The sequence below is a fragment of the Eublepharis macularius genome, chromosome 1 (genome assembly GCF_028583425.1).
Source record: "Eublepharis macularius isolate TG4126 chromosome 1, MPM_Emac_v1.0, whole genome shotgun sequence".
NCBI classification, from domain to species: domain Eukaryota; kingdom Metazoa; phylum Chordata; class Lepidosauria; order Squamata; family Eublepharidae; genus Eublepharis; species Eublepharis macularius.
Window position 1 is genome coordinate 149,087,847 of NC_072790.1, and position 13,879 is coordinate 149,101,725.

Sequence of the window (13,879 nt, forward strand, 5' to 3'; positions counted from 1 at the left end):
CTGACAAGGGCTGATTGTAGCAGCCTGCCGGGGTTTAAATTTCCCTCTCCCTGCTGCTGCGCAGCGCAGGAAGAAGGACATTTAAATCCCCTACTCAGGGGAAACCCCTGACAAGCGGCTGAGTGCAGCCTGCCAGGGTGAAATGCCCTTCTCCCTGCTGCTGCACTTCACCCCCGACTCAGCCACTTGTCAGGGGTTTCCTGACAAAGTCTCCCCCCATCCCTCCAGCCAGCTGGAAGGAGGGAGACTTTGAAGGGAAGGAGGTTCCCCACACCATTTGCAAGCGGCATGGGTAACCTTCTTTCCTTCAGAGTCTCCCCTCCCTCCCTCCCTCTATCCAGCTAGAAGGAGGGAGACTTTGAAGGGAAGGAGGTTCCCCACGCCATTTGCAAATGGCGCAGGGAACTTTCTTCCCTTCCAAGTCTCCCCCCTCCCTCCCACGAAAAGCCAACCATGAACGTGTTCGTGAACAGGGTTATGTTCGTGGTTGTTCGTGATTCCTTTTTGTGAATGGCAACGAACAACAAACATCATGGTTGTTGTTTTTTTCCTGTTCATACCCATCTCTAGTTAGTAATAGAGTGGTTTTAAGTATATGTACTTATTGTTTTATTGTTGTTTTATTATAATTTTATTAAATATATTCCATTTTATAGTAGTTTTTAACTGATGTAATCGTTGTGAATTGCTTTGAATTCTTAATTGAAGAGAAGCAGTTTAAAAACCAAATAAATAATAAATATACTAGTAATGTAACTCCTTTTCATACCCCAATGTTCTACCATTTTTGAATCTTTGGCTTTTTGTGTAATTGCATCATCTCCAGCCTTCAACCGTCTATCTCCCTGGATTTAAACATTTTTAAAAAATCATGTATGTAGCTATACTCATACCAAGGCTATTCTTCCTGCAGTGTGGTTACCTTCCATATATTACTCAGAGACAAGATATTGGGGTGCTAATACTAGATTTGGCTAACATTCCAAGGGGTCGTAATCTGTGGGAGAGATTGTCTTCTGGGAAGATCTTGACAGAGCTTTCTGAAAGGGATGAGTTTCTGAAAATATTACACAGGCACTTATTTAAATGCTGTCACTGGTTTTTGAATGGCTGGAAACATTACTGCATCTTTCTACTGTGATGTTGGCATCCTGCCTACACTGCAGTAAATTCCTCATGCTTCAGAGCAATGAGGATTTTGCTTTTCTCTTTCCCTTTCGGAGTTCTTTGACGCCTCTCCCGTTGACCTCTTCAGGTAAATTCTGACATCCGTGGAGACAAGGAAGTAATTTTATTAGTGGCATAATAAGTATTGCACCTTTGGATTGCTAGTGCTAAACTGTTTTCCATCAGTTCCATCCTACAGGAAGTGTTTCACTACAGGAAGTCCTTAGGGTGCAAAGATCTCATTGTTGAGTATTAAGGGCTTTTGCTTGTTGCTGCTGCTGTTCTTCCACAAATTTGTGGCCCCAGTCTTTACCCCTTTCTGATCCTTGACCAGCCCACTTGTCCTGCTATCTAACAAAGGTTTGGCTGTCCCTTACCTAATCAGTCATTGGCTGAGATAATTATTTCCCCTCCATGTGCTCTACTTTCTTAACTCTCTTTGGATTTATTCCCTGCGCTGCTGCCTGGACTTCCACTTGGCACCTTTGCCATGCAGCCCCCTTCTTGAACTTAATGACATCCACACAGAGAAAAAAAATAGGTAGTATCTCCCTCCCAGCCTGCTTACTGAGGAGGTGCTTTCCACCTCCTCAGTCTTCTGTTCCGTAAGAAATACACTGCACAGTGTAGGAAGTCTTGGGTGAGTGCTGGGACTGTACTGCAGTGTACTTGAATATTACTCTGACTGCATGCTTTTATTTTGATTTTCCTCAATGAACTCTCTGATTATTCTCCTCAGTTTCTCTTTCCATGTTCATTCCGGCCTTGCTTTGGAGATCCAGCACTTGTCAAAAGGTCCTTAAAATAGACTGTAGTGGTCTATGTTCAGGTGGGATGGGAGACTGTAGTGGTCTGTGTTCAGGTGGGATGGGAGACTATAGTGGTCTATGTTCAGGCCGTATGGGAGTAATGTGCAGTGGCAGTCCCCATAAGATAACTGGACACCCACTCCGCGCAGGGCCCAAGCCACCCAACAGGGCTGAGGTGCTTGGTGAATCCTCAGGGCTACTGCTTCCCTGGTGACCCAGGGTTGGGAATATCCCCAGGGATGTGCTTCGGTGCTGCCAAAGAGGAAGTGGAGGCTGGGGGGAGCTGCTTTTAGCCACAGGTGAGCAAAGAGGCGAGGAAAGACTAGTTGTTCGACACAGACTTTAATTAACTGCCAACAGTGAAGAGGATATTGGCTGCATGTTGCTAACTGTTCCTTGGGCAGGATTCAAATAGCAGCCAGGAAGAATCACCAGGAGCTGGAACAGCCATGCTTACTGGCCTTCCTGGTGGGTCACCTGCCTGAAAGGGAAACAGACACGTGTGGCGAGGGGCCAGGCCACATGCAGGCCATGGCCAGATCTGCCACATCCTGGGAGGGTTGTCCGTAGCTGGGGGCAGCAGCAGCAGCAGCTCCATCATCACAGGTGTTGCTGGTAAGCAGATGATGGCTGCCCCTCCAGTGAGGAAATATTCCTCATCTGATCTGGCTGTTCTGCTCCCGTGGCTGCTTGGAGTTCTGATCCTGAGAGGCAGACATTCAAGGGATCATGTGCCCATCATTGGAGAAGAGTTGCAAAAGTGAGTACCTAGTCACCCCAGCCTGTGACTGCACTCTCTCCTCTGCTCAAGGGGGAGAGTCCAGCTGCAAGAGTCCAAATGGAACCCTGGCCTGGGCTGCTCGGGGCGATGCCCCCTGGAATAGCTGCCTTGAGCACAGCTTCCTTTTTTTTTAAAAAAAAAAAGATTTTTATTGGGTGAGTAAAATTTAATATTACACATTTTTTTTATTAATACCCTCATTTCCATATTCCCCCACCCTTTCCCCTCCCCCCATTATCTCAGACTTCCAACAGTTTTCCAACCCGCTGTCTAAATCTACTACTTATATCCCTTTTTCTTTTCTTATTCATTCTAATATACTACTAAAATAGATATTATATGTTAAACTATAAAAAACCTAATATCAAATTAACAATTACAACATGTTTCTAACTTATCTCTTCTCCTCTTGTAAAGATCGTCCTCTCTTCCCTTCTGCCAAATTAATAGTTATCTAGCACCCACATTTCTCCCTTTACATCCCACTTCGTTTCCAAATACTGTTTTAGTTTCCCCCAATCATTAAAGAATTCCTCTGGATTCTGTTCTCTCAGCTTTCTTGTCATTTTGTCCATTTCTGCCATGTACAGCAATTTTTGTATCCAATTTTCAATAGATGGTACTTCTTTTGTCTTCCACTTCTGGGCGTATAAAATTCTTGCCGCTGTTGTCATGTAAAATAATAATGTTCTATATTGCCTGGGAATCCCCTCCATATTCAAATTCAACAACAGCAGTTCTGGGTTCTTATTTATTTGAATTTGTAAAATTGCAGTCATAGCTTCTATAATATCTCCCCAGAACTGCTTTGCTACCTCACAGGTCCACCACATATGATATAATGAACCTTCATGGTTTTTACATTTCCAGCACTTATCTGACATTTTGTTGTTCCCATATGATATTTTCTTCGGCATTAAGTACCATCTATATATCATCGGCCGTTTCCACACACGTTGAATAATGCACTTTCAATGCACTTTAGTTATCCTTTAGAAGTGGATTTTTTGTTCCACACATGGAAAATCAGTTACAAATGTGAACTAAAGCGTATCGAAAGTGCATTATTCAACGTGTGTGGAAACGGCCATCTTGTAAACATTTTCTTTAATATTAGTACAAGTCGATATCTTCAATGTATTTTTCCATAAGTATTCCCATGCCTCCATTGTTATGTCTCTATTGCAGTTTATAGCCCACTTCACCATCTGGACTTTAACAGTTTCATCTTCTGTATACCATTTTAACAAGATCTTATAAACTTTAGAAATCTTTTTCTTGCCTTCTTGTAGTATACATTCTTCTAATTCCGAGTTTTTCCATTTAAATCCCGATTTTATACCATCCGAATCATATAAGTCTTTAATCTGCCTATATTGGAACCATCCGTAATAAGATACTTCATCTTCTGTTTTAAGCTTAATCATATTCTGCTCCATTTTCAACACCTCTTTATATGACACACATTGTTCCCTATTATAAATTATCCTCGGGTCAATGGCTTCCATTGGCACCGCCCACGTCGGGATACCTTCATCCAAATATTTTTTATATTTTTGCCAAACTGTGAAGAGACTTCGCCTAATATAATGATGCAGAAACATAGAGTCCGCTTTAATTTTATCGTACCATAAGTACACATGCCAACCAAAACATTTTTTATATCCTTCGAGAGTTAAGAGTTTAAGATTCTCTAACGACATCCATTCTTTAAGCCACACCAAACATATTGCTTCATGGTATAGTCTTATATTTGGTAATTGTAATCCCCCTCTTTCTTTGGCATCACATAAAACTTTCATCTTCACTCGAGGCTTCTTCCCTGCCCATACAAAGTCCGATATTTTCCTTTGCGACTTGTCAAATTGCTTGTTGTCTCTTATTATTGGCATTGTTTGCAGTGAAAACATAATTCGTGGAAGTACATTCATTTTAATTACTGCTATTCTTCCTAGCCACGACAAATTCAACTTATTCCATTTGATTAAGTCTCTATCAATTTGTTGCCACAGCTTTTCATAATTGTTCTTGAATAAGTCAAAATTTTTAGCAGTAAGCTCTGTTCCTAAATATTTTACTATGTGTTACCTCACAGTTGGTAATTTCCATTAATTCTTGTTGTCTTTGTTTCACCATATTCTTACACAATATCTTAAGATTTTCTTTTGTTAACATAAAATCCAGCCAAATCACCAAATTCTTTTATCTTATCCAACAATCTTGGCATATTTTGGATTGGATCCACTACAATAACCATTACATCATCCGCAAAAGCTCTGACTTTGTATGTAAATCCCTTAATCTTCAAACCTCTTATGGCGTCGTCTTCTCGTATCTGCATCAATAAAATTTCCAATATCAAGACAAACAACAGTGGAGACAATGGGCAACCTTGCCTTGTACCCTTCCGTATTTCCAGTCTCTTAGTTAATTCGTCATTTACTACGATTGCTGCACACTGGTCTTTATATATAGTTCTTACCACTTGGATGAACTCTTTTCCCATCTGTAACTTCTCCATTTTGGCGAACATAAAATTCCAATTTAAATTGTCAAAAGCCTTCTCTGCATCCACAAAAAAGAAACCAACTTCCTTTTCACAGTGTCTGTCATAGTATTCTATTGCTTTTATTACAGTCCTTAGATAGTCTTTAATCTGTCTGTTTGGTAAAAATCCTGCTTGCTCTTCTGCAATAAATTCAGCCAGCCATTCCTTCAGCCTCTCCGCCAATATTTTCGCAAAAATCTTGTAGTCATTATTTAACAGTGATATAGGTTGATAATTTTTTACATTGCATGGGTCCTGTTCTTCTTTTGGAATCAGTGATATATTAGCCTCATTCCAGGTTTCCGGAATCTTTTGTCCCTTTAAGATCCCATTCATCACTTTTTTCAGGAAAGGCACCACTTCTTTTGCCATTACTTTATAAAATGTAGCCGTTATTCCATCAGGTCCTGGTGCCTTCCCCAATTTAGTCGACTGTATTGCATCTGTTTCTGTTATTTCAGCATTTAGTTTTCGCTTCCACTTCTCAGATAGCTTTGGTAAGTCAATTTTGCTCAAATATTGATCAATACTATCCTCCTTTACCACTTTACTCTGATATAATTTGGCATAAAATTTATAAAATGCTCTACTTATGGCTGATTGACCCATTAACATCTTATCTTCTTCTGTAATCTTAGTTATCACTCTTTTTTCCCTCCTCTTCTTTAATTGCCAAGCTAAATATTTCCCCGGCTTGTTGGCACCCTCAAATGTTTTTTGTTTTAGTTTCTTCAATTCCCATTCCAATTCTTTGTTGTCCATTGCTTTTAATTGTTCTTGCAGAATCTTTATCTCCAGGTGTAGTTTCTTTTCCCCCGGTCTTTTCTTTAATTGAGTCTCTTTGATTTTTATCTTTTCCTGAATTTCTTTCCTTTTTTCTTCTTTTCTTTTTTTGTCTCTCGCATTTAAGTCCATTAAGACACCTCTCATTACAGCTTTGTATGTATCCCATACTTTATACGTTGGTACAGATTTATCCAAATTATATTGTATAAAAAATCTGGTTTCTTTCTGTAACAAATCTAGATTGCCCTCCTGTTGCAGTAAATCTTCGTTAATTTTCCATCTAAATTTTTTGATACATTTCACAAATCTCTTGGAAAATTTTTATTAGGTGAGAATATTAATATACAACTTTCAAATAGTATCTCATTATCCTTTCCACCACCCTTTCCCTCACCCCCTTTTCCAAGACTTCCAACAGCTTTCCAACCCTATAGCCTAATCTATTCCCAATCTGTCCCCTTTTTCTGTAACTCCTTATCTCATGTTTACTTACTCTTTTATTCAACTAAGCCCTATCTATTAACTTCAAAAATATGAAGTGAAGTATTAGCTAATTGTTAGCCCAAGTGTAAGTGGACTTAGAGTTAATAGATATTGTTAGAATTACTAAAGTAGATATTTTATCCGACTGTTAGTTAGTTTAAATTTAAATATATGTGGAGCTAATATAAAGTAATAGATAATAGATTTTAAGTTTATAACATTTCACAAATCTCCACATAACTGGATTGTGATCTGAGCTTACTTTGGGCATAATTTCAACCTCTTTAGTCCATATTGCCAATTCCTTAGAGGCCCAGATCATATCAATTCTCGATAGCGACGAGTGTCTTGCCGAATAATAGGTAAATTGCTTGGCTTTGGAGTTATTTCTTCTCCACACATCCTCCAAATGTTCTTGTTTTTGTATTTCAAAAAAAGATTTTGGCAATAACCCCCGTTTCTTTTGAGTCCCCTTTGTTTTCCTGTCTTCCTGTAAGTTTACCACTCCATTAAAATCCCCTGCAGGATTATTTGTGCATAAGTCACTCCGTCTAATTGCTTCTGTAATTCTTTAAAAAAATTGTCTTTAGCTCCATTTGGTGCATAAATCCCTACTATTAGTGTCTTTTGGGAGTTCCAAATAATTTCCACTGCAAGATATCTGGCTTCAGAGTCATTAAATATCATTTTAGGTTGCAGCTCCTCCTTGATATATAACACAACTCCTCTTTTTTCTGTTTTGCTGCGGCGACAAATTCTTTTCCTAATTTGTAATTTTTTAAGTACTTTTGATCTTGTTTTTTAACATGGGTCTCTTGTAAACAAATTATATTACAACGTTGCTTGGATAGCCAATGAAAAATAGTTTTACGATTGGAAGGTGAGTTAAGTCCGTTTACATTCCATGATATTACTTTACACTCCATAATCAAATTCTGGGTCTTTTAGGTAAGTCTTTATCATTGTCCAACAAGACCATCTCCATCTCATGCCGCGATCTGATAGTTCTCCTAATTGCTTGAAATTCAAAACTCAGACCCCCTGGAATCTCCCATCTATATCTTATATTCAACTCTTTCAAAATCTGAGTCAGATCTCTATATTTTTTCCTTTTTATCAGAATTTTTTTAGGTAACTCCTTCATTATTCTCACCTTTTTTCCTTCCATTACCAGTGAGTTTTGAAATTGCTTGCTCACAATGTCTTCTTTCATTTTTTTGGTAGTAAACTGCACAATCATATCTCTAGGCAGATTTTTTTGAGCTGCATATCTTGAATTAATTCTGTACGCCACGTCCACATGTCTTACGATCTCTTCCATGGTTTTATTCAAGAATTCTGCTAATATTTCCGATATCTGTTCTTGGGCTACCTTCCCCTCCTCCTCCGGAACGCCACGAAATCTAAGTTGTCTCTCCATATATTTACATTCCATCACCGCCACTCTTTCATTCAAGCCTGTAGTTTCTGCTTTAAATGTAGTGGTTAGCTTCTCCGTCTTTTCTTCCACCTCGTTAACTTTTTGCTGTGTCATCTGTAGTTCCTTCTTGACCTCATCGATACTCTTTGTTAACTCCACCACATTAGATTTAATTGTCTCCTTGAGATCCTTCATCATCTCTTGTATTACATCTTTTAGTTCTTTGTTGCCTTCAGCCACTTTCTTATCCAAATTATCAAATGCTGACTGCCAGTCTTTTTTCGACATCGTGGGGCTCGATTTGCTCTGCTCCCACGAGTCTGCTCTCTTTCGCAATTCCATGGCTTAAGTATTTAAGTTCCCAAATTAAATTTCTTGTTTTACTAGTATTTTGTCCAAAAGTTAGCGCTTTAACTGTCCAAAATGGTGGGCGTCTTTTCTCTATGGTTTTAAATCAAAGCTTTGCCCTTACCCTTCTCCAAGATGGCCCACTTCTGGTTGCAATGAGGGCTTGCCCTTGCCCTCTTTCAAAATGGTGCACTTCTGCTTCCGCCTTTCCCTTCACAGCTGCTCTAGCCTCGCACTTCCTGTTCCTTCCCCGTCATCGTACTGCTACTTTCTCTCACGATGTTTCTCCGTTCCCACAGTTCTCTATCTCTTTAAACCACAGGTATGTAAATAATAATCCTTTCTTCGCCTCTAATTCTTTTCTAAAAGCTTCTTTTCATACAATTCTTTTGCCAGGGTGAACTTAATTAGTCCTTTCAAACTTTCTACTTCAGCTTTCTGCTTGAATTTAAATCCTCTAGTCCAATTTCAAACTCGTAGAAGAGATAACGATCTTTACCTTGCCGGGTCTTTTCTGGGTTGTAATCACTGTTTCAGATGTTCAGATTAGTCCAAATTAGTTACTGAAGCTTGGGTACGGCAATCCTATGCCAACTCAATGACTCCAAAGCTGCTGCAGAGATTTCTGCCACCCTTCTTAGAGCGGGACCTCAAGGCTGGGAGGGAATCCTTTGCGCAGAACCCCCCCTCAGCCAAGATCTACACGCCCTCGGGGTCTCAAGCATTCTTGCCTGCTCTCCGCCTGAGAGCAGTGGGCCGTGGGCGACCTAGCACCCCACCAGCCCTGACAAACAGCAACTTGTACAGCTCAGCTCCCTGAACTGCGTCAGACCACCATGATTCCCAAGCTAGAAGTGCCTTGAGCACAGCTTCCTGAGTGACTGCCTCTGTGGCAGGCATGGGCTGTGCTGGCTCACATGCAGGGTCACACACCCCTGGCAAACCTCAACCACAGAGGCCATTGTTTAGGCAGGCACAACTGGGGAAAGGGGAGGCTGGTGATAATGAGCGAGCCAGGTCAGCTGCCTCCCCAGCTCCTTCTTACCCATTGGTGCACCCTCCCCCCTCCTTGAGACAGGACTACTCCCTCTTGCCCCACCACTGCGAGCACCTTCTCCCGCCTCACAGTCTAAGTCCCCCAGCAGGAGGCTCTCAGGCAGAGCCTCTGGCTTCCCCCATATAAAACATGCCCTGCAACTCAGATTAAAAATTCACTGTAAAATTTTCAGAACATTTAACATTTGTGTTTATTTATAACTTTTGTTTCCATTTTCTGGTATCAAGTCCCTAATGTGTCTTATAGCTACTTAGAAAAATGTTAGAAGACTCAATTAAATATAATTTTCTTTATCTTATATAAACTGTCTTGGGAAGCATTGTGGATGAAAAAAGGTAAAAGTAATCAAAACTGTACAGTAAATTCCAATGCCAATACAAAAATAACAAATTAATCCCTTAACACAATAACAGTAGGAAGCAACAACACACATGCAGAGAAACACTAATACATTATTTACCCAAACTCAAAAAATAAATTGTTTTAATTTGGCACCTAAAAAATAATAAAGATGGTGTCACAGAAAACATTTCCAGGGAGAATATTCCATAGACACGGAAGTCCATTGGCAGTTGTCACCTTTCATGGCAATTTGTCATGGTGAAATTGCCCAGAGCTTCCGAAGCAATGCTTTAAAAAACAGATTCATATGGGTAGATGTGACTTTTTCAATATCTTGGTCCCATGCCATTATAGGTCAACAGCACCACTTTACATTATACTTGGACAAAAAATGGAAGGCAGTGACAATCTTTTGCCTGGCAAAATATGTCCAAGTTAGCAAGTTCTGGTTAACTACCAGACGTCTCTGTCTGAGACTGTACATTTCTAAATAGTCTTCCACATATAGCACATTGCAATAATCTAATCTGGACATGATCAAAACATGGAAAACTGTAACAAAGCTACTTGTGAACTCTGCTTATATTATACCAGGCTGCTGTCTAACTATATTCTTTCAGTTGTAGCTGTGCGTCTCTGTCTTGCACAGTTGTTACTTTTTACATGAAAACTCTACAGTTGGAGTGTCTCTCTTTTGGCACAATTAGGATAATATAAATGGTTCTTTGTTCTAGACTCTATTTGAACTAGCTGATGTTGCTCTCTTGAACCTTCATCTTTTCTCTCTTAAGAGTTAGCAGCCATTACATCATGTTTGCAACAAGGCTGAAAATTAAATCTCAAATGTAATAACATTCTCCCATATATGTTTTATATACTTCTGATTAGACATGGGTACCAATGGGGGTAAAAACCCCGAACAAGATGTTTGTTGTTCGTTGCCATCCACAAACAACGAACAGTAACGAACATGACCCTGTTCACAAACATGTTCGTTGTTCGTGGCCCTTTAAAGATCCCTTTAAACGATCAGATGGCAGGTGGCAGGGGGGATTCCTCCCTGTGGCCTGCCAGCTGATAGTTTAAAGGGCCCTTTCCTGCCATGTGCAAGGGGAAGGGCCCTTTAAACACCCCACAAACTGACCTTCCCAATGTCCTATACCCACCAAATTTGCAGGGGACATAGTCCTCACTGTCCTCCAAAGACCCCCCCCCCCAAGTTTCAGAGAGATTACACCCTGGGAAAGACATGATGCATGGGTCTCCCCCTTTGTTGTCATTTTCTCTTCACAGTGGCAAAAATGGGACTCTCTGCTGGAAGTACTTTGAATGGTTAAAACCAGAAGGAGTTCAGACAAAGTTCAGTCCCTGCCTCCGTTGCCAGGGGAATTGATTGAAAGGCGCCAGACTGTCTGGCTTGATGAACAGCTGACGAAGGCAACAAACAAGGCTTGCAATGACCACTTGTTCGTTTAGAATGGGGCCTCATGAATGGCTTGTTCGTGAACAGACAAACGGGCTGTTCGTGGGTTTTTTCGTTTGTAGTGCTGTTTGTGCCCATGTCGACTTCTGATACTTTCAAGAGCAGGCAGGGATGGTCATAGCATCACGTTTAAATCTGACACTTTTTCAGATCCAAGAGCCTAATTTTTTATTGTTCAGTTCTACTTCATGTTTTATAAAAATTTACAAATTTGAGATAGTGGCTAAGATGTCCTGTCTTGATTCAGAATGAGTTCTCCTAAAAGAAGATAATTGGGCTCAGTTTGGATTTGGCCCGAATCAGTATTATTTTAAAGCTTGCCCCATTCCAAATCCCAGAGACCCATCATGTTCCACAAATGTTACTGGGAACATGATGAGGCCTGAAGGCCATCACTCACACCTACCCACCAACCCTTTTGCAAGATTCCCTCCCTTCTCTTTCCCAAACTTACCTTCCAGGAGTAATGACAAAGTCAGGACAGGGAGAGCTCCTTTTAATGCTTTCATTGGGTCCTAGTTATCAAAAGGAGCTTCTCAGCAGAAAGATCACCAGGACTTGTATTGTACCAGGACTGCAGACTCTGAGTAAAGTATGTATTTCTATGGGATCTAATAATTTCCTTTTCTTATTTTAGGGAGTGCTGTCGATTTTTTGGAGATAACGGCTTGACTTTGAAGGCATTTTTTACCAAGGCAGCACCTTTCGGTGTTCTTTGGACACTAACAAACTACCTGTACTTACATGCAATAAAAAAAATAAACACTACGGATGTTTCCGTGTTGTTCTGCTGCAACAAAGCTTTTGTGTTTTTACTTTCATGGATTGTTCTCAGGGACAGGTTCATGGGAGTGAGGGTAAGTGATTTATGATCTTTCTTTCTCCACTCACCATCTTATGTTTTAATGTTTTCAGCAGTTTCCCTATTGGGAAAATGACACTATGTTGTTAGTCTTTAAGATGCCACTGGACTATAACAGATTGCCTTTTAGATTTTAAAATAGCTCTTGCAGTCTTTTTTTCCTAGGGTTTCCTAGGATTTTAAATTAATATGCTCATTGCAAAACAATCTTACTTCTGGTTATTATAATTCTAGCTTCCAGATATTATAATTGTAACTTTGCCTTGGCACTCTTGTGGCTTCTTTTTTTAAAAAACTAATTAATATATTACTGCCCCAAGCATGCACAGATTAGAGAAGATATCGCATGTATGCTTTTACAGAAATTCCTATTAATACTTTACTTGCTAAAAGTATAGTCATTTTTCATAAATTGTACCTTGACAGAGACAACAGTTTTTGGCCTGCCAGACCTGCCTGGCTATCAACATCTATACAGATTATACAGTAATTCAATTCTGTTTTTAGGTAGCTTTCCCTTCAAAGAACAAATATCAGCATGTATTGAGCAACTGGGCTTCTCCTTGCTCATAAAGCCTTAATACTAAAGCTCTGTGCAGATGTTCTTTGCATGGAAAACTTTGTATGGCTTAGTTCCACAGCCATGCATAACTGTCTTGTTTAGATGGGTCTTTGAGGAATGTTGACTTGGTAGGTAAATTACTGGTGGAAATTAGTGTTGATGTTATGGTATTGGTACTGGCTTTGGTTTTTAAATCCTGATTTTAATTTATTGCTAGCTTTGTTAGTGTTGTAAACTGCCTTGAGCTGCCCTTTCAGAGTGAGAAAGGCAAGCTATAAATTGTTTCATTCATTCATTAAAGGTTATGACTGCAGCAAGATTCAACCACTTGTTTGGCCCTGTAGTCTTTATGGTAACCAGATGTTTTGTTTGGCATACCCCCAATAATTGATATTGGTCCTTCTATGCAATTTGTGTTGTGTGTTTATGTGTGTGTGTTTTTATTGAATTATTTTTATACTATTTAAAATATTGTTTAAATTTAAATTTCAAATTGTTTTAAACATTTTAATGTTTTTTATTTTGGGGCCTTGGGGATCCTATTTGAATAGAAAGGTGGCTTCCAAATGCTTTAAATGAGTAAGTAAAATTTGTTGCTTGCCATTACTGGGGTGTGGACCATTTGGGGTTATTTTTGTAACTTTTCTCCCTGCCCTTCCTTCCAAGCTAATTCCACCAGGCATTCTCCAACCACCTGCAGGAAATAATTTCCTGATTAGTCTGTCCCTCCAAAGACATGCAATCCCAGGAAGACATTAGAAGTAATCCAGCATCCTCCTCTTAGATATGCTGAACTGCTGATGCCAATTATAAAAGTACGAGTGTGGACCTGCAAGGTATCTCATTTGTCCTCCCCCCCACCATGTCCTCTTTCTTTCCTTGCCCCCCATAGCCTCTCCCTCTTTTCCGTCTTCTCACCTGCCTTTGTCTGACCCTCTATATTCACCTTCCCCTCCCTGGCAACCTCTCCCCTGTGGCCCAGTTGTATGGTGCCAGCTGAGCTCGGCTTGGTCTCCTGGAAAGGACTCTATTTCCTCCCCCTACCTTTTACTTACAGGAACCAAGGCCGTTTCCTCTTGGCCTAAAAATAGCGCGATACTCACGGAAGGTTGGTTGCCGGCTTCCTCGTGCGATTTTTGACACCATCCATTTACAAAATTCCACAAATCACGTTTGTGGCATTTTGTTAATGGATGGTGTCAAAAATCACATGAGGAAGCCGGCAACCTTC

The 13,879-nt window shown here is 40.1% G+C and overlaps 1 protein-coding gene across 1 annotated transcript in view; it reads left to right on the forward strand.

The window, feature by feature from the left end:
* SLC35F3 (solute carrier family 35 member F3) overlaps window positions 1-13,879 on the forward strand; it is a 95,487-nt gene that overhangs the window by 57,609 nt on the left and 23,999 nt on the right. The window contains exon 3 of the mRNA XM_054973993.1: window positions 11,862-12,081. Coding sequence (XP_054829968.1) covers window positions 11,862-12,081 — 220 coding nt within the window. The remainder of the gene's footprint in view (window positions 1-11,861; window positions 12,082-13,879) is intronic.